Source organism: Rutilus rutilus (assembly GCF_951802725.1).
Source record: "Rutilus rutilus genome assembly, chromosome: 1".
In the NCBI taxonomy this organism is placed as follows: domain Eukaryota; kingdom Metazoa; phylum Chordata; class Actinopteri; order Cypriniformes; family Leuciscidae; genus Rutilus; species Rutilus rutilus.
In genome coordinates, this window is record NC_140209.1 from 20,919,632 (window position 1) to 20,941,799 (window position 22,168).

General features: G+C 36.4%; 1 protein-coding gene across 1 annotated transcript; it reads left to right on the plus strand.

Annotated features, from left to right (window-relative positions):
- The first annotated feature begins 1,736 nt into the window (after positions 1-1,736).
- Positions 1,737-14,299, plus strand: LOC311291734 (uncharacterized protein). The gene is made up of 8 exons (XM_084410949.1): positions 1,737-1,792; positions 4,744-4,839; positions 6,235-6,291; positions 7,008-7,646; positions 8,405-9,004; positions 9,420-10,751; positions 11,830-12,438; positions 12,554-14,299. Exons 2-8 carry the CDS (start codon positions 4,818-4,820, stop codon positions 13,423-13,425), a joined length of 4,131 nt encoding a protein of 1,376 aa, XP_084267075.1. The 5' UTR covers positions 1,737-1,792; positions 4,744-4,817; the 3' UTR covers positions 13,426-14,299.
- Positions 14,300-22,168: the final 7,869 nt, after the last annotated feature.

Here is a 22,168-nt window from a genome sequence, read left to right on the forward strand (position 1 = left end):
CTGTTAATTCTCAACAAGAACTTTTGTACATGTATGAAAGAAATAATCGTAAACTGGTTTGTAAACTGGTTTCACACTCAGTGTTACTGGAAGTCAGTTTTTCTGTACTTGTTTGTCTCTCTCCTTCAGTGATTCTGCTTATCAGGTGTTCATCAGTGTCCCAGTTCACTCACTTCTTTTCATTCACTCTGTCAAGTGGACTATATTAGTGAACTAATGTAGGGAATAGTGAATGAGGGTATAGGGTGTGATTGGGAAAACAGCCTCTGAGTGTCGACTTTGAGCACTGTTAATTCACAGTATATTCCTGTAGGCTAGTTTTATTTTCTACGGTATATTACTGTTTTAATGGAAAATGGTATAATATTGTCAGAATTTTACAGCAAGGGTTAACAGTGTAATTCAATAACAGCTCTGCAATTTTTTACATGTACAAATTACTGTATATTGTAGAGATCTGTAATTAAAAATGAATGAAGACATGTTAGTAAAAATTAATTGGTAGAGCTCTCTGATTGTAATTGTTACTAAGTATTACATTGTTTTGCTCTCAAAGTAAAAATAAAATTGACCCTTCGCTAAGCCCCGCCCTCCTTAGTTACTGTTGCTACGCCTGTCAAGCTTTTGCGCCTGGCACGTCTATTACAGTATGTATGCACTGGTTTCAGACATTCCCAAGGAGATAATTAGTCATTTTTGGCGAACAGGTGAAAATCTGAGAGCAAGACAAAAGGGACTGCAGTATGCATTCGAGGGATATATCCACGACATAATATGCAAACGATTAGAGAATAATTTCATACGCTGACCATTCAAATGGGAAACACACAAATTGAGGAACAGCTATGTGCATGCACAGCAGGGTGAGTGAAATTTGAAAATCTAATATTTATAAATCAAACAGCTTATCCATAAGTATTGTGGAATAAACACAAGACATTAGCCTGACCACTTTGCAATGATAACATTCTCCCGCTTATATTTTTAGTGCGCCAGGCTACCGCTCACACGTCGTGGGTCACATAAGTGACTAACGTTACTGTTATGAACTGATTAAGTTTGCATACCAACCTTTTCCTTGGAGATCTCCGGCAAGCCCCCTGATGTTCCCTCCTTTTACTAACTACCTTTACTTATACTAGAACTAACACCGGGAGAGTCGCGATCGGATTGGGGTACTAGTTTAGCCGTCGATTAACAAAATGCTGAAATATATTTTTACGTAACGTTAAGTTATGTCAGTGAGCCTCCGTCTTGCCTTTAATCACACTGCTTGATCCACGAGCTGGACAATAACTTTATTCTAGAGCTGCTATAAAGCCAAAACACTTTACTTTTAATTTCCTATTATCAATGTAAAGCTGCTTTGGAACAATCTACATTGTTAAAAGCGCTATATAAATGAAGATGACGCCCGGCATTTCTCCCCTTGGGTTTTAGGTTTCGGGAAGGCAACAAAATCCACCACCCCGTCCAAACTTTTAGGATACCGGGTATCAGATTTGCACAATCCATACGCATAACGCTTGGGCATGTTTCCCTCGCTCGAAAGCTTGCCAGACCTCCCGCGCCTAGTTACGGTTGCTAAGCCACGATTGGCCAGTGGCGGTTTTCGGGCGTGGCTTAGCGAAGGGTCAATTATGACGAGTAACACTGGGGACATTTTAAGCTAGAATGGCTTGCCATGCTAGGACTCCTTTGTTGAGTTTGGTGAGGAATGTGACATCACTAACCCCGCCCACACAGATTTCTTCCTGCTTTGTTGCAGGAAATGACAAACCTGGACATGCAGGTATCACTTTTACTGTAAATACACTCTTTGTGGAGCATAATTTAATATGTAAATATGATATACAGCACAAAATTATGATTTTAGATTGATTAGGAGTGTAATTGTAACTGTATGAGCTGCAGAAATGGTTGGTTTCACTTTCACATGGAACCAAAACACAATATAAGATGGTGCGTCTAGATTCATATTTTAAAAATTAAATAATGTTTGCAAAATGTGTAATTTCATCAGTTGTTATGAAGTGTAAAGGTACAGCTTTATATACACACTTTAAAAAAAAAAATGTCCATGTTGCTAAACAAATTTCTCAAATGACTCTTGTTTTGTGATTAAATCATATATGTTAAGTTATTAATTCACGTTTATTTGTATTGCGCTTTTCACAATACACATTTCAAAGCAGCTTTACAGAAAGTGCATGAGTCTAGAGTTTAGAGTGATCTTTTATCAAAGGTAACTGTCTTAAGTTATGTATTTCAGAAATGTACATTCAAAAAATCACAGTTAGCTAAAAATGTATTAATTTAAACAATGTAATAATTTAATGCAGATACAATGAGCTCATTAAAGTAATGAATACTTGTTTGTTAACAAATGATTATGACATTTAGAAAATATAGTATTGTTGCATGTTATTAAGTACTATATATGTTATTAAGTTACTATATCTTTGAGCAAATAAGTGTAATAAGATGCTCATTTACACAGAAACACCCGAAAACAATCATTCAGTTTTTATCAGTATAGCAATTTAATGTGTGTGTTTTGGAGAAAAACAAACTCCCTTACAGAATAGGGCATATTAAAGTATACGGCATATTAAAGTATTGGCATATTTAAATAAATGCTGCGGTGTGGTAACATGATCTCATTAGTGTGTGTGGTAACACTTTAAAATACGGATCCTTCGTTAATGAATAACTACACAGGAACAAATGAGTAACACAATATTAACAATCTAGTAACTACAGTTAACTAACAAGTAACTCTGATTAACGAATTAGTAAGTAATAGCACACAGATTTAAGTGGTAGTTCACTATTAACTAATCAATAACTGCTATTTTTTAATACTTCACAGAGAACTACTGATTTTTTTTACAGATTTAAGTGTTAGTTCACTAATAACTAATCAATAACTACTATTTTTCAATACTTCCCAGAGAAATAATGAAAAAAATTCACAATTCATGCAAAACTAATTAATAACTAATGCAGGAAAAATTACTAGCACTAGATTAACATTACTGCTAGATACTGTACACTAATTATCAATATGTAATAGCTTAGCAGACTTATGATTTGGGAAAGCTGTCAATAATTAGCCTATGCACTGCTGTCTTTTAGAGAACTATTCATAAACTAAATAATTTTTAAGAATTGTTTTTATAAATGCACTTGTCTGGAACACTTACCCTGTGGCCGATTTTCCGGCATTCCTCTGGACTGGCTTTGAATAACTAGACTCATCATGGTGAGTACTGGAACATACTGAGTCATCAGCCATCCAAATACCAGTTATTTTATTATAGCTTGAGTCATTTGAGACACTTGAGTCATTACTAGTTAGTTAACATGATCTTCACTTTAGAATACGGATCCAAATAGGGGTATGTAGTAACACTTGAGTCATTACTAGTTAGTTAACATGATCTTCACTTTAGAATACGGATCCAAATAGGGGTATGTAGTAACACTTGAGTCATTACTAGTTAGTTAACATGATCTTCACTTTAGAATACGGATCCAAATAATTAGTAGTTCCTATAGAGGTATGTAGTAACACTTGAGTCATTACTAGTTAGTTAACATGATCTTCACTTTAGAATACGGATCCAAATAGGGGTATGTAGTAACACTTGAGTCATTACTAGTTAGTTAACATGATCTTCACTTTAGAATACGGATCCAAATAATTAGTAGTTCCTATAGAGGTATGTAGTAACACTTGAGTCATTACTAGTTAGTTAAAATGATCTTCACTTTAGAATACGGATCCAAATAATTTGTAAGTCCTATAAAAGTATGCATTAACACTTGAGTCATTACTAGTTATCATGATTCCATGCTGTAGTTACTAATGAAGAGCCAACCCGAAAGGGTAGAATCATCTAATCATTCACATGCAGGATATATACACACACACACATATATATATATATATATATATATATATATATATATATATATATATATATATATATATATATATATACACATATGAACAAAGAGACATACATAAAAACAATTTTGAGAGGTAGGTTAAATAATAAAATAACTGGTATTTGGATGGCTGATGACTCAGTATGTTCCAGTACTCACCATGATGAGTCTAGTTATTCAAAGCCAGTCCAGAGGAATGCCGGAAAATCGGCCACAGGGTAAGTGTTCCAGACAAGTGCATTTATAAAAACAATTCTTAAAAATTATTTAGTTTATGAAAAGTTCTCTAAAAGACAGCAGTGCATAGGCTAATTATTGACAGCTTTCCCAAATCATAAGTCTGCTAAGCTATTACATATTGATAATTATAGTGTACAGTATCTAGCAGTAATGTTAATCTAGTGCTAGTAATTTTTCCTGCATTAGTTATTAAGTTTTGCATGAATTGTGAATTTTTTTCATTATTTCTCTGGGAAGTATTAAAAAATAGTAGTTATTGATTAGTTATTAGTGAACTACCACTTAAATCTGTAAAAAAATTCAGTAGTTCTCTGGGAAGTATTAAAAAATAGTAGTTATTGATTAGTTAATAGTGAACTACCACTTAAATCTGTGTGCTATTACTTACTAATTCGTTAATCAGAGTTACTTGTTAGTTAACTGTAGTTACTAGATTGTTAATATTGTGTTACTCATTTGTTCCTGTGTAGTTATTCATTAACGAAGGATCCATATTTTAAAGTGTTACCGTGTGTGTTAATGAAATTAAATCATTATAATCTCTCACAGGATGATGAAGAGACAGACGTCAGGAGTCAGAGAAGATGATCGACTGAAGACTGAAGAAATAACAGAATAACAACATGTCCAGCAGAGAAAGCAGAGGTCAGAGATTATGAATGATACTAATAGCTGAATGAACATCAGTCATCTCTTTTAGGCTACGTACATTAATCCAGATAGATTTGAAAATTGAGTTTTTGTTTCAAATGTTCTCCGTCCACACTAGTGTTTTCAAGCGTTTTCCAAAAGTTTCTCATCCACACTGAAACGTCGGAAAACGCTAAATTCACCTCAGCGCATGCTTAAACCCTCAAAAAAGCTCACTGAGACGATACAGACAGAAAGTCTCTGTTACTAATTTAACCTTGGTTCCCTGAGATAAAGGGAACGAGTACTGCGTCTGCTAGACGCTATGGGGAAACTCCTTTTTCTCTGATTATTGAAGCCTTTTATTCAATAACGCAGTGCTACTGCACAGCCATAACAGTGCAGAGATCCGTGTGCGCTAATTGGCTGAATAGTGACCTCCTGAAAGGTAATAGTGGTTTAAGCTCACTCAGGTCAACTCCAACTAGACAGAGAGGATTCGTGCTTGCAGTGCAGGGACTTCCAAGTTGTTAAATCTGGTGAAGGTTGATGCGAGGACCAGCCGGCCGCCGCACAGATGTCACCAATAGATACACCACAGGCCACGCCTCTAGTGGAGTGAGCTCTGACGCCGATGGGGCAATGAAGGATCATCGAAGCGTAAGTAGCCGTGCCTTTGGCTTGAGGACGACCTTGGAGTCATTAGGCCCAAACTCAAGACAGAAAGCGCTGATGAAGAGCGCTTGCAAATCGCTCAATTGCTTGACCGATGCTAGCACTAAGGAGTGTAGTCTTAAGACTTTTTTTTCGTGTTTAACAACACGAAAACGACGTTTTAAAATTTATCCACTTTTGGAGAGCGTTTTCAAAAGCTTCGTTTTTGTTGCTAAAAACACTATCTCAGTGTTGACCGAAGGCTAAAATGGAGAGAAAAAGACGTGTTTTCAAATGACAGTGTTTTAGTGTGGACAAGGCCAATGGCTTTAAAAGAAAATAACAGTTAAAACCTAAAAATGACAAGGGTTTGTTAAATAAATGAATGTAGATCCTGTGAAGAACATCTGAAGTTCAGTTACTACAGGTGAACTTTATATTTATCCTTTTGAAAGATGAACGATGGACATGATTTGTCTATTTTTCAATTAATATATTTTGGTCAATTAAAAGTATCTAAACAAAAGTTGGTGATGTTTCAGTTCATTAGTGTTTGTGAAATATCAGCCTCTTTCTTTCTATAAGTTGTAAGTTATGATGCGTAGTGTTCATATTATGTTCGTATTTTACTGCATGTTTACTGACATAACATTGCAAACTTCTTTAAAAAAAAAAAAAAACTCAATGTGTTTTAGTTGTGCTATTAGTTATTGTGTTGTATCCAAGAGTCAGACACAAGCTCTTTTGTTTCTGCAGCTGTTTTTCGGGGTTCTGCTCACAGGAGAAGACGGAGCAAAGAGAGACCACCCTACAGTAAGTTTACACTGTAAAATAAGTTGACTTTACTTAGAAAAAGTAAGGATTTCGATTGCATTAAAATATCCAAGTAAAGTAGTGTATTGATTTTTAGTTGGCACAACTTAATAACATTTGTATAGAAAACTTGTTAACCAAGTATATTCAAGTACTGTTTAACCAAAATCATTAGTTTTTTACAATCATAATCCAAGTGCCCAACCAAAGGGATCACTAATCGCCATTATGGTGACTAAAAATATTTGAGGAAAATCAACATCAATTTATGAAGTCAACTTTTTGCAATTTTTCCGTTGTATTGACAATTCAACATTAAGCATGACTTTGGGAAATTAGTGAATGCAAACAGAGAAAAAATAACTGCAGAAGTGGAGGAAATGAGTGAAAAGTCCATTAAGAATTTCCCTGCCTCAAAAACTAACTCAAACCAGTCAATTAATCTTAATTTGGGTTTTCTGAGTAAACAAAGCATAGTATGTGAATAGTACAGATTACTAGATTTTAACAATTAAGTTAAGACATTAAGTAAAGTTAACAAAAAAAATGTGTTAGAATCACTGTTGGAACATGCAAAACAACACGCAACAAATGTGGGCAGTTTTGCTCCCGCTAAGACATAGAAACTCAGACCTTAAAAGCAGCCCCTGTTGGTGAGTTATCTGTGATATTAGAATGTTTCAGTTCATAACATGTTGCTCATGTGTGTGTTTCAGTGAGTGATCTGAGGATTGTTCTGCTGGGGAAGAGTGAGTCAGAAAACAGTGGAGTGGGAAACGTCATATTAGGACGAGCAGCGTTTGACAGTGAAGCTCCTCCAGATGTTGTAGAGAGAGTCGGAGGAAGACTGAAGAACAGACGTGTGATGGTCATCAACAGTCCTCAGCTGCTCCAGACAAACATCTCAGATCATCAGATCACAGAGACGGTGAGAGAGTGTGTGTCTCTGTCTGATCCAGGACCTCATGCCTTCATACTCGTACTGCAGTATAAAGACTTCACTGAGGAGGACATGAGAAGAGTCAAACGAGTGCTAGAAGAATTCAGTGAAGAGGCCATTAAACGCACAATTGTGCTCATGACTGATGAAGAGAAACTGACAGCTAAAGGAGCATCTGTGAAAGCTAATGAATTCATTCAACAATTAACTGAAGAGTGTGGAGGAGGACATCTTCAACTTGATCATGAAATAAAGAGACAGTTCTCTGGAATACTGCTACAATTAGAGAAGATACTCAGAGAAAACAATGAACAATTTCTCACATGTGAGCTGTGTCATGATGCTGAAGAAACACTGGTGGATGAAGATCTGAGAAGATCTTTTGCTTCACTCAGAACAGAGGAAGATTCAGATGGTGAGGACACTCAAATAAGAAAATAATACATTTCTTTTAACAAGTATTGCATTTTTTCCTACTTTTGAAAAAATATTAATGAACTACCTATATTCTGACACCAGGCTATTAAACATCGGGTGCAGATAAAATATGCAGATTCAGCCTGAGGTTTATATAGCAAACAAAAACTTTCAACAGGACATTTCTTTGCAATACTGATATAAGTATTATGTCTAAACTGTCAGTGTCTAACAAATGAAAACAAAAGAAAGACAATGACTGCAGTAACTTTCTTATAGTATAATACAGAATTCTTCAACTAACAACTTGCACGTGAAAATCAATCAGTTTTATATAGACCTAATTGATTTGGTTAAATATATAATCTATTAACAGAAAACTCACCAGTGGTTGTAGAAGCACTCAGCCATCATTGCTGTCCCTAATCTTCTGCCTTTTCCACCCAAACGATCATGTGAAGAGTCAAAGATAGACACTGGACAAATACAACGACTCAGTCATGATGCATCATTGTGTATTGTGAATCATGGCATCATATAGGGATTTCAAGTCACATAGTACATTTGAGTTAAAATATTAAACTAGCAAGCCTATGAGTATAAGACTTATTTGATTAATACTTTATTTTCATCAATAATTGCATAAACAGGAAATGTATGATTACTGACTTCCACTTTACATTTGATTCGATAGAAATGAAATTAAAATAAACAATATCTAAATATGTTCTAGTAACACGTGTTCTTGTGTTTAAGGAGGTGTAGGTGCCACTTCACAACAGAAGCTGAACTTGGTGCTGTGTGGAAGTGATGAAACACTGAAGAAATCTGTTTCAAAACTTATTATAGAGAAGAAAGACGTGGATCTTCATGGTCGTGTGATCAGTCTGGTGGAGCTTCCAGCTCTTATTCAGCTCTCAGAGGAGGAAGTGATGCGTCAGACTCTCCACTGTGTGTCTCTCTGTGATCCTGGAGTTCATGTTTTCCTCCTCCTCATTCCTGATGCTCCACTCAATAATGAAGACAAAGCAGAAATGGAGGAGATCCAGAGGATCTTCAGCTCAAGAATCAACAAACACATCATGATCCTCATAATGCAGAATTCAGAGCATCAGACAGCAGAGCTCAATGAAGAAACACAGTCTGTCATTGAGAGTTTTGGAGGACGACATCATTTCTTTGGTCCCACCACACAAGTGTCCACATTGTTGGAGAAGGTTGTGAAGATGCTGGAAGAAAACAGAGGAGAGTTTTTCTCCACAGAGTCATTTCTGGAGGCACAGATGAAAAAACTGATGAAATATGAAAAGATGAAGAAGAAAATTCATTCACTAGAGACACATTTACTGCCACAAGGTAATGACCAGAACATCAGTTTAAATCTTAAACAGTGCAGCTAGAAAAATGACGAAAAACAGTTATTTTACTTTTAAAATCTACAGCAGTTTTATTCTTTAGTATTGTTTTATGAATTTGTATTTTTAACAGAAAAACTGCAACATGTCAAAGTTCAAAGATTCGAAAATGTAAAAAAAAAAAAAAACCCTGGTGATCAGTCAAATGCCAAGCTTCAGTGTTCCACAGGAAAAGTAGATTAGTACACAACAAAAAAATCCCATGAGTTAAAAAACTTTTTATGTGAGTTTGTGGTCTTTGTACCAGTGTTTAACAAAATACATAACTTGTTGCAAAGGAAGCCAGAAACAAAGATGATCAGGTGGTATAGTTTTCAGCATCATAAAGTAGAATAAATTCTGTTTTTAATTTTCAGGTTCATGTGAAAACACAGATGAATTGAGGATTGTGCTGCTGGGAAAAACTGGAGTTGGAAAAAGCGCAACAGGAAACACAATCTTAGGAAAAGACGCATTTACAGCAGAAACATCTCAAGAGTCAGTGACTAAAGAGAGTCAGAGAGAATCATCTGACATCAACGGCCGACACGTTACTGTGATCGACACTCCAGGACTGTTTGATACTGAACTCACTAATGAAGAGATCCAGAGAGAAATCAGACACTGCATCTCCATGATCCTGCCTGGACCGCATGTGTTCATCATTGTGCTCAATTTAGGACAACGATTCGCTCGAGAAGAAGCAACATCAGTGAAGATCATCCAAGAGACGTTTGGTGAGAAATCTTTAATGTTCACCATGGTGCTCTTCACCAGAGGAGATGATCTGAAGGACAAAACCATTGAACAGTGTTTGGGAAAACCTGGATCTCCTCTGATGAACCTGATTGAAGCGTGTGGAAACAGATATCATGTGTTCAATAATAATCAGACTGGAGACCGAACACAGGTGTCTGATCTACTGGAGAAGATAGACGACATGGTGAAAGCAAATGGAGAGAGTTTCTACTCGTGTAAGATGTTCAGACAGATGGAGAGAGAAAAACAAGAACAACAGATGAAGATCCTGATGGACAGAGTCAGAGAAAGAGAAGAACTGGTGGACAAACTAGAAGAAGAGAAAGAGAGAATGAGAATGATGATGGAGGAAGAACAAAATAATCATCACAAAGAGAGAAAGAGAAGAGAAGAGGAACTCAAAAGAGAAATAAGAGAACAAGAGAAACATCAGAGAGAGATACGAGACGACGAGATGAGAAAAGAACGAGAGACATTTAAACATGAAATAGAGGAAATGAGACAAGAAAAAGAGAATGTGAAGAAAGAAAAAGAAAAACTACAGATCAGATTTGACACAGAAATAGACAGACTGATGAACAGAATAGAGAATGAAAGACAGAATCAAGAAACAGAAAGAAAGAGAAGAGAAGAAGAGTTTAATGCAAGAGTAGAACAATATAAAACACTAATGAAAGAGAAAGAAGAGAGTGAGGAGAAGATGCGTGAGGAGATGAAGAGAGAACGAGATACATTTAAACATGAAATAGAGGAAATGAGGCAAGAAAAGGAGAAAATAAGAATAGAAAAAGAAAAGGTTAAAACTGAATATGAGACTAAACGAATGCAGTGGGAAAAACAGAAACAAGATGAAAGACAGAAAAGAGAAGAAGAGAAGAAAAAAGAACAAGAACAACAGAAATCTGAACTTCACAAGAAACAACAAAGTCCAGTTAGCGATCACACAAAGAGTAAGCACTGTAAACAAGACCATATTTCATTTCATTTCATTCTGTTTGTTTTCAGTTGTGTTGAAATAGTTCTGCTCTAGATTCTGACTTTACAATCATCTACTACATGCAACTCTGAAGCTTAAAGTTCAGTTGTTCAGGTTTGGCTCAGTCTGTGAACAGCATCTCTGTGCAGTAATTAAACACTGAAACAGAAACTGAACTCAGATGAAGACTGTCAACATACAACAACTTACACTATTTCTAAATGCAAAGCTTTATGTCTTTTAATCTTTATTTCATATTCTTATGCCTTTGTGCGAATAACAAATAGACTTGAAGTTACATTACTTTCCCAACCCAACATTATTGGATTGTAATGTTGTATTCCTCCCTCACTGTAAAAAAGAATACATTGATTTTATTGATATCTAATCAATAAAATTGAGGCAACCGATTACAAGCAATATTATTAATTAAATTTAACAAATTAGAGTTGAGTAATAATTAATCAAATGAATTCCTTAAAAGTTAACCATTTAAAATGAGTAAAATGTACAAAATTTATTTTATTGCCTTATTTAACTAAAACACACGCACTGATCTCCATAATGGTGACTTTAATTATTGTTTTCTCTTTCAGTGATTCTGCTTGTTAACACCAGGTGTCTTCAATGTTGGCAATAAAAGATATTTTGTCAATTTTACTCTTTTTAAATGGTTAACTTTTAAGGAATTAATTTGATTAATTATTACTCAATTCTAATTTGTTAAATTTAATTAATAATATTGCTTGTAATCTGTTGCCTCAATTTTATTGATTAGATATCATTAAAATCAATGTATTCTTTTTTACAGTGCTCATGAAGCACACCTGATTAAACTCCTCAGCTCGTTAAATGGCAGTGTTAGATGAGGGAAACATCTCAAATCATGGAGAATTCAGAACATGTGCAACCCTTGCAAAATTATAAATGTTTAACTTTATTTGGAGGATTTTATATGAAATGTGATATTATTTTACTGTAATAGCAAACAATTACTATGGTAAACTGTTCAGAGTGTGTTACTGTATTTATTTTGTGTTATTTCTGTCTAGGCTGCGGAAGAGAAATGGAGGGAGCAAATATGACGTTCAATCGGCATTTGAATTTGGTGCTACTGGGAAAAACAAGAGCTGGGAAGAGTGCATCAGGAAACACAATACTGGGACGAGAAGCTTTCATCTCTAAGAAAAGCACCAGATCAGTCACTCGAGATGTTGCTGTTGAATCTGGAACTGTTGATGGGTTTCCAGTCACTGTTTATGACACACCAGGATTATTCAACACACACATGAGTGATGAAGAGATTCAGCAGATGATAAATGAAAAGGTTCTTCAAAGATGTGAATCAGGTCTCTGTGTGTTTCTGCTGGTCATCAAAGCTGACAGATTCACTGAAGAAGAGAGAGAAACTGTGGAGAAGATTGAGGAGCTGTTAGGAGAAGAGCGCTTGAAGAAAACTTGGATCCTCTTCACCAGAGGAGACGAACTGGAGGACGAAAACATGACAATAAAAGAGTTCATTAATGACACTGAACCACTGAAGAAACTCGTTCAGAAATATGACCAAAGATACAGTGTGTTCAACAACAAGAAGAGAGGACATACTGAACAAGTTAAAATGCTGCTAACAAAAATACTTAAGCCTTACTTTGACATACAGGGTGAGTCTTTAATTCTATTATTAAATAATTATACTGGACACTTTTTAATTACAATTCTTTGTGATAACTGTCTGTTAAAAATAGTATTCAATTTTTTTTTTTTTTTTTTATGCAGGAGAAGAAGAAGAGATGCTGAAGCTGAATCCACTGATGAGAAAAATACCAGATAACATTGAACCAGATGCTCTTCCTGTCAGTCTCTCATCCAGACGGATTGTTCTTCTGGGTAAAAGTGGAGTTGGGAAGAGTGCAGCTGGAAACACAATACTGGGACAGAGAGAGTTCAGATCTGAGAGGAGAATGTTTACAGTAACCACCAGTGAATGTTCAGATGCTCACGCCACTGTTTCAGGCAGATCTGTGTCTGTAGTTGATACTCCTGGATTATATCACACAGAGATGAACTCTGAAGAGTCAGTGACAGAGATAGCCAGAAGTGTTTATATATCCAGTCCTGGACCACACGCTTTTCTCATTGTGTTTCCTATGAATATGAGATTCACTGAACAGGAACAGCAGATTCCTCAGAAGATTGAGATGTTGTTTGGTAAGGAGGTGTTAAAATACTCCATCATTCTCTTCACTCGTGGAGATTTGATATATGGAGAGTCTGTAGAGGAACGCATTAAGCAGGACTGTAGATTAAGAGATCTAGTTCAGCGGTGTGGAGGCAGATTTCACGTCTTCAACAATAAAGATGTGAATAACAGAGATCAGGTGAATGATCTACTAAAGAAGATTGACACAATGATAGAGCAGAATGGAGGAGGACACTACAGTCATCAGATGTTTGAAGATGCTCAGAGATTCAGACGAGAGGAAGAAGAGCAGAGACAGAGAGAGGAAGAGGACATGAGACAGAGAGAGGAAGAGGAGAAACAGATACAAGATGATATTGAGAGAGTGAGAAAGGAGAGAATCAGAGCAGAGAGACATAGAGAGGAAGAACAGAGAAAACAACAAAATAAGAAATGTGTCTGCAGTTGATACTCCTAAATTCTTTCACACAGAGATGAACCCTGAAGAGTTAATGATGAGAAGTGTTTCTATATCCTTTATTTTTCCTCAGTGTTTTCGGAGTAAATTTCAGCTCATGGAGATCATAGAAAACCTCATTGAGGTGAACAATAGATTAAGTTACTCAATAAATACAATAGAGATGTGTATAACAGAGATCAGGTGAATGATCTACTGAAGAAGATTGACACAATGATAGAGCAGAATGGAGGAGGACACTACAGTAATCAGATTATTGAAATACATTAAAAGTAACTTTAATTGTATATTAAAGGATCCGTATGAAAGATTGTGGCCAAAACTGGTACTTTCAAATTACTGTATAGAGCGGTGTATCCCCTCCCCCTCCCCCCTGTCTCGAGGTTGCCAAATAGGCTGCAGGATCCAGCAGGAACGTAGGCTGCTACACGGAGCTGCAGCTGTGGTAACTAGAGCAGAGCTGGCAACCCGGATGCCGAAACACTACTGACTTCATGATTGGTAGATAGGTGGAGGGTGGAGCATCAGGCCAAAACACAAGATGACAACATCAACATTAGTTGAGGGCTGCAACTTCACTTTTTAAATGACAATATCCTGGCCGGACTACTGTTGTCAGTGATATAAGTATTTGAAATGAACATGATTTCTTAATGTCTAGTGACATATCAGGGCCATTTTATGATTAATTGAAATACATTTCTTACATACAGCTCCTTTAATAGTAAGCAATGGTAATATGTAAATTAATTCTGTAGTATTTCAGCATGGTCTTGTTTGCCCAGATGTTTTGTACATTGTAATGCACTATTTGTAACGTGATATTCTGTAATATAATAAAACACACAGTGTGTTGATGGTATATGGACACATGTTGTGTAGATTTTTAACACAATGTGAGTTAAAATGTAACTCTGGATGGAATAGAGATGTGTGGAGGGCAGTTTGTGTTCATGAAAAAAATAGGTATGTTTTTTATGGTATCAAATAAAAGCTCTAAAATAAATAAAACAATAATTTAAAATAACTAAATAAAATCTAATTGTATTAAAAAACAGGTGTTTTTTTGGCAGCCAATCACTTTCAATATAAAATACTGCATTCACTGCACTTTTAACTTGTTATTATTAACCAGACTGACTTTATTCTGTCAGACTCTATATAAGCTCTTGATGAGAATTAACAGGTTTAGATGTTAATATTTCATTTGAAGTCACCAGAATCATGATCAGTGTCAGCTTTAGTTGAGCTCTTGACCCTCGACTCTTTAACATTTATTTACATTTTTCTCTTGGTCCTGAAACTGTGTTTGTTTTTTTGTTTTTTGCACATTTGAAGCGTCAGGAAAAATCATGATAGAAATAAGATCAGATGTAAATATCATTAAGCAGTTTTATTAAGCTCAGCAAGTGTTTAATATCTGATTTCTGACTTTCCTTGACTTGAAGGTTTTTATTCTTGTGGTTCTACAGCACGAGATTAACAATGTCGCATTACCTGTACATTAGTGTTTAAATACAGTGTGTTCAGAATCTTTCAGTATATAACACACACACACACACACACATTGCAGCATGAATAAATTATGCCGCTGAATATTCCTACTGTTCTGACTATTTGCTTTTCTGTTTTTCTGCTGTTTTCTCTGTGACTTTAGTTGCTTTTTGTGATGTTCAGAGTTTATCTGTTTATATGAATATTTTCTTGATTTTCAACTCATCATTTTATAAGAGCGCCGACACTCATCATCAATGTTCACTGTATGCAGTGTTAATGTTCTCAAACAGTGTAAATAACAGTTATTTATATACAATATTTTGTCAGTTGCTTCATTTTGATTAAATTCAAAGTGTAAACTCTGTTAACTGTTATCTCCTCATGAACTTTTGTCAAAAGCAGCATTATCAGTTAGGGGTTGAAGCGTGAATAACTGAATAATGTCCAGTACAGTGAGTCTGTCCAGTCATTGAGCTTGAAACATTGTGTTGTACTTTGTGTGCACATGCATTCTGTACTCGACTATTGATTAAATGGTTAATATTTTTACATCTGGCCCTTTCACTTTATTTTTAAAATGACATCTGAGTATGTAATTACCTGACACAATTTGTGCGTTAAAATGACTTACACATTTATTGTGTTAAGTTTGACACAACGTGTGACATTTTTAACACATCTCTTAAATATAAACTGTCTTTCTCATGACCTCTGTCTATCTGACACTGATACTGGACTCTTTCCTTGAGGTTTGATGGATGTTTGTGACTCCTGAGTTTCTTCTTTTAGTGTTACTTTCACCTTTATTTGGCAGGACAGGAGAGAACTGACTGGAGGTTTATTCTGTGTTTGCAGCTATTATACTTTTACTGTAATGTTTTATCATCTATCAGGTTTTATTTAAGATGGCACAAGTCGGTAACACTTTATAATAATGGTCCATCATTAATTAAAATTGTGTCTAAACATAAGATTTACAGTTACAGTCACTCTTCAAGGACTATCTGGACCGTTATATTAAAGAGAAAAAGATGTTTACTAGCAGTTCCTGAAGAGTGACTGTAACACTTGAGTAATTACTGATGCTTTTTATGACTATATTTAGAGTAAAAAAAGACAACTGCTCACCCTCAGACACGTTAGTGTTGTGATTAGTAATTAATTAGTAATTCTTTATAATTTGTCATAATTACCTATTGGTTCTTAATGATGCCAATCTCATTAAGTAATTATTGATTATCTAATTATATCATACCTACTAACTATCGTAGTCCTCAATTCTATATTCCTTACTGATTAGTTAACATTAGTTAATAGTAGTAGCTGAAATGTTAATGAGGTAATACTCATTATTCCTGCAATACTTCCTGCATAATTACTTATTAATGACGGAGCATTATTATAAAGTGTTACCCACAAGTCTAGTTTTCTGGTCTCTGCTTCATCATTGCATCCTCACATAAGTTTGTAGGATTACTTATTTATACTTCAAAGCAATTTATGGTCATTTCAATTTATTTATTATATTTGTGTCATTGTACCCTTACGGAACGAAAATATATTTCCATATATTTATGATCAATATATTAAATGGAGTAAATATACTGAAAAATATACTATGTTCATATATTGTGTTAATATATTACAATATATATAAAAAATAAAGAATGGACATACATTTTCATACATTGAAAATGTGACAATATATTAACACTGAAAAATGTAATTATTGGAGTGTACTTAGAAAACATGTGGAAAAACATGTGCCTTAAATTTCTCAAGGATGTTCATACAAAGACACATAAAAGTGTGTTAGGACAATGATAGACTGTGTGTTTATCTGTAAATAAAAAATAAATAAATAAAAAAAAAGTTAAACATACTTAAGGTAATTGAGATTTAAAGGTGGTATCAGTGATTTCAGGCCCAAAAATATTTTTCTCACATTCATCTAATCTTTCCTAACGATCCGCTAGCTGCCCGCCCCATAAGCATGCCGTCAAAAAAACGCGTCTCTGTAGGCAGCCTAGGCTCTGAGATCTGCACACAAAAACAAATGGTTTAGCCAAACACTCAAAACCAAAACAAATAGTGTTCCAACCAATCACCGACAGGGGGAGGGTGTTGTAAGGTTTTGTGCTTGTGCACGGCTGCACGCAAAGTCAGAGCTGAAGAAAGAACCTCACAACACCCTCCCCCTGTCGGTGATTGGTTGGAACACTATTTGTTTTGGTTTTGAGTGATCATTGCTGATAATTTACTCACCCTGATGTCATCAAAGATATCCATGTCTTTCCTTCTTCATTCAAAAAAAATTTAAGGTTTTTGAGGAAAACATTCCAGGATTTTTCTACACAGAATGGACTTCAATATGTATATATATACACTGCTCAAAAAAATAAAATAAAGGGAACACTTAAAGGGATAGTTCACTTTGAAATTAATTTTTGATATGTTTTAGCTTACCTCAAGGGCATCCAAGATGTAGGTGTCTTTGTTTCCGCAGTAGTTTCAATTTTGATATTTTTAGGTCAAACCGTTCTTGTCTGTCAGTCATATAATGCAGGTCTGTGGTCACTGTCTCAAAACACAATTCCCCATCATAAGTACACATTGATGGCCTAAGACACGAAACGAGCGGTTTGTGTGAGAAAACGAACAGTATTTATATCGTTGTTATCTCTTGAAAACAGCACACGTCCAAATGATCTGACGGCGCGGGCGGGTATAGATATATACATAGATGTCGCCTTGGCTACTGCAGTTCATTGGAACGAAACCGTAGCCAAGGCGACATCTATGTATATATCTATACCCGCCCGCGCCGTCAGATCATTTGGACGTGTGCTGTTTTCAAGAGATAACAACGATATAAATACTGTTCGTTTTCTCACACAAACCGCTCGTTTCGTGTCTTAGGCCATCAATGTGTACTTATGATGGGGAATTGTTTCATTTGGACGATGGGGAATTGTTTTAATTTGGACTCTGTGCTTGTGTTTTGAGACAGTGACCATAGACCTGCATTATATGACTGACAGACAAGAATGGTTTGACCTAAAAATATAAAAATTGAAACTACTGCGGAAACAAAGACACCTACATCTTGGATGCCCTTGAGGTAAGCTAAAACATATCAAAAATTAATTTCAAAGTAAACTATCCCTTTAAATAACACAATGTAACTCCAAGTCAATCACACTTCTGTGAAATCAAACTGTCCACTTGCAACACTGATTGACAATCAATTTCACATGCTGTTGTGCGAATGGAATAGACGACCGGTGGAAATTATAGGCAATTAGCAAGACACCCCCAATAAAGGAGTGGTTCTGCAGGTGGTGACCACAGACCACTTCTCAGTTCCTATGCTTTCTGGCTGATGTTTTGGTCACTTTTGAATGCTGGCGGTGCTTTCACTCTAGTGGTAGCATGAGACGGAGTCTACAACCCACACAAGTGGCTCAGGTAGTGCAGCTCATCCAGGATGGCACATCAATGCGAGCTGTGGCAAGAAGGTTTGCTGTTTCTGTCAGCGTAGTGTCCAGAGCATGGAGGCGCTACCAGGAGACAGGCCAGTACGTCAGGAGACGTGGAGGAGGCCGTAGGAGGGCAACAACCCAGCAGCAGGACCGCTACTTCCGCCTTTGTGCAAGGAGGAGCAGGAGGAGCAGGAGGAGCCCTGCCAGAGCCCTGCAAAATGACCTCCAGCAGGCCACAAATGTGCATGTGTCTGCTCAAACGGTCAGAAACAGACTCCATGAGGGTGGTATGAGGGCCCGACGTCCACAGGTGGGGGTTGTGCTTACAGCCCAACACCGTGCAGGACGCTTGGCATTTGCCATAGAACACCAAGATTGGCAAATTCGGCACTGGCGCCCTGTGCTCTTCACAGATGAAAGCAGGTTCACACTGAGCACATGTGACAGACGTGACAGAGTCTGGAGACGCCGTGGAGAACGTTCTGCTGCCTGCTTTCATCTGCTTTCAGCTCCCTGTATGCACAGTAGCTACACGGTTTTAATATGTTAAATTTGAACATTTTTATAAAAACATTAGGCCTACTGTAATTCATCTAAAGTTTTCTTTTTTTTTCAGGTCCCAAAGCTTGTGGTATAGCTTCCTAGTGACCAGACTGACATATTACATGTGGAATTGTGCCAATACCTTCCTGTAATTCACCAAATTTTATTTTTATCAAATTCTTTTTTTTATATATATAGCTATAGCTGTCTGTCCATTAAGCCTTTTCCTAAAATATCTTCTTTCTTCATTATGTCCTCACCTTTCATAAAGTGATTAAATGGTGTATCACGATATATATTATATTTACTACAAATTTAAAAGCACATGATATACATTTTCAAATACACCACACACACTGCATAATCCATAAGTGCCAGTGTTGATTTCAATCGTGTGTGTCCTAATCTTAATCTAGACAGCAATACTTCTTTTCTCCCTGTGCTACTATACTGTCCCATCTAATTTTCTTATTCATTACCTTTTTCTTTAAAATCGATTTTGCTTCCTTTCCCCCACAGGTATTTAACATCTACCTCTCTCTTGTCCAGTGCTTGTGTTGTTTATCAGCAACCTCATTACCAGAGACCCCAACATGTGCTGGTAAAAATACACCATATTCCAGCCTCTTTTAATCTGTGTAATGATAAATACTTCCATTAATAAATCTTCTCTGTCTGATTTTGCATGGAATCTGAGCATATTACTTCTCTGCTTGGCCTGACTTGTTTAACCCACTGTAGTCCTATTATTATTATTATTATTATTATTATTATTATTATTATTATTATTATTATTATTAATATTATAGTGTTAACTCTGCCGTGTACACAGATAATTCATCTTCAAACTAATCTGTGTTTTAAATTTCGGAATCTAAACACCTATTCCAACCTTTTGACTCACAGGTTCCCTATAGGACCATCTGTAAATATTTGTAAAATTGAATAAAATGTGTTATTTAATATAGCATTCGTCTCTTTTCCTATATGTTCTTCTTTGGGCTTGTCTAGTACGCTCAAATCAACAAGCGGTTCAGGGACTTTCCATGGTGGAGTATCAGTAATCGGTACATCAGGACAGATATTGTCCATGCCACAATCCTTCGCCCACATCCCACTCTTCCATCCACAACTATTTCCTCCATCATATGAATATTCCCAGCACTCCTCTAATATTTTCAGAGTAAGATGATTTTTCACTGATTGTTGAAGATTCACCCAGTATGTCATTGCCAGTTTTTCCCTTCTAAGATCTAAGGGCATCTCTCCCATTTCCATTTCTACCCCAATTGCATCTACAGGGGATGTTTTAACTGCTCTTAGTGATCTGGATTGAATAATATCACATTTGGTTGCCGACCCATATACAATGCACCCATAATCAAAGCAAGACCGAATCAGTGCTTGATACATGCAGCAGTGCACTAGGACTAGCTCCACAATAGTAACTAGCACCTGCACATGCAATTTAAGATCTTATTACACTTTAATTCAATTTTACTAATATGAATTTTCCATGATAATTTTTCATCAAACCATAAACAAAGGTATTTAAAAACAGGTATTATTTAATGTTTTATCACACAACTTCAGATTTAAATGTTCAGTCCTCTTGTTCTTTGTGAATGACATATATTGTGTTTTTGAGACTGAAAATGTCAGACCCCGATCCAGTGACCATTCCTCCACTTCTTTAATCGACTCCTGTATGCCTTTCACTGTAATATTACGACTTCTTTTCCACACTGCTCCGTCGTCTGTATAAAGAGCTAACCATGTTCCGTTTTTTTTACTTTATCAAATACATATTTAAATTAAACAATATTGTGCTACTTGCACTACTCTGTTACAGCCGATTTTCACCTGAAAGTGCGCTCAAATAAAAAGTCTAAAACAGTTGTAAAATTATCCACCAATTCCAATTTTATTGAATTTATTTAGCAAAACTTCCCTCCACAAGGTGTCATAAGCTTTTTCTATGTCAAAGAAAACTGCAATCCTGTTTTATTTCATTATAAAAGCTTTTTTAACTTTAAATTTTCAAACAATACCAAAGCATCTGCTGTAGACCTGCTTTTCCTAAAACCACTTTGAAACACTGAAAACACTTCCTTTTTTTCAAGATGAAAGCAGGCAGCAGATCGTTCTCCACGGCGTCTCCAGACTCTGTCACGTCTGTCACATGTGCTCAGTGTGAACCTGCTTTCATCTGTGGAGAGCACAGGGCGCCAGTGGCGAATTTACCAATCTTGGTGTTCTATGGCAAATGCCAAACGTCCTGCACGGTGTTGGGCTGTAAGCACAACCCCCACCTGTGGACGTCGGGCCCTCATACCACCCTCATGGAGTCTGTTTCTGACCGTTTGAGCAGACACATGCACATTTGTGGCCTGCTGGAGGTCATTTTGCAGGGCTCTGGCAGTGTTCCTCCTGCTCCTCCTTGCACAAAGGCGGAAGTAGCGGTCCTGCTGCTGGATGGTTGCCCTCCTACGGCCTCCTCCACGTCTCCTGATGACGTGGCCTGTCTCCTGGTAGCGCCTCCATGCTCTGGACACTACGCTGACAGAAACAGCAAACCTTCTTGCCACAGCTCGCATTGATGTGCCATCCTGGATGAGCTGCACTACCTGAGCCACTTGTGTGGGTTGTAGACTCCGTCTCATGCTACCACTAGAGTGAAAGCACCGCCAGCATTCAAAAGTGACCAAAACATCAGCCAGAAAGCATAGGAACTGAGAAGTGGTCTGTGGTCACCACCTGCAGAACCACTCCTTTATTGGGGGTGTCTTGCTAATTGCCTATATTTTCCATCTGTTGTCTATTCCATCTGCACAACAGCATGTGAAATTGATTGTCAATCAGTGTTGCTTCCTAAGTGGACAGTTTGATTTCACAGAAGTGCGATTGACTTGGAGTTACATTGTGTTGTTTAAGTGTTCCCTTTATTTTTTTGAGCAGTGTATATTTAAAGATAGCAAAACAAATTGTTAGTAGACTATATTTGCTATCAGGCTTGGGAGGGCTACATTAAAAATGTATTCCGTTACAGTTACAAATTACTTCATAAAAAAAGTATTCAGTAACATTATCCAAGTACCACAATATGAAAGACTTCAAGGTCACATATAAATAAAGTCAAGCAAGAAGAAATATTATTACAGTTTTTTTCAATCGCTAACAAGCGCTTACCCATACTTCAGATACTTTTTCTA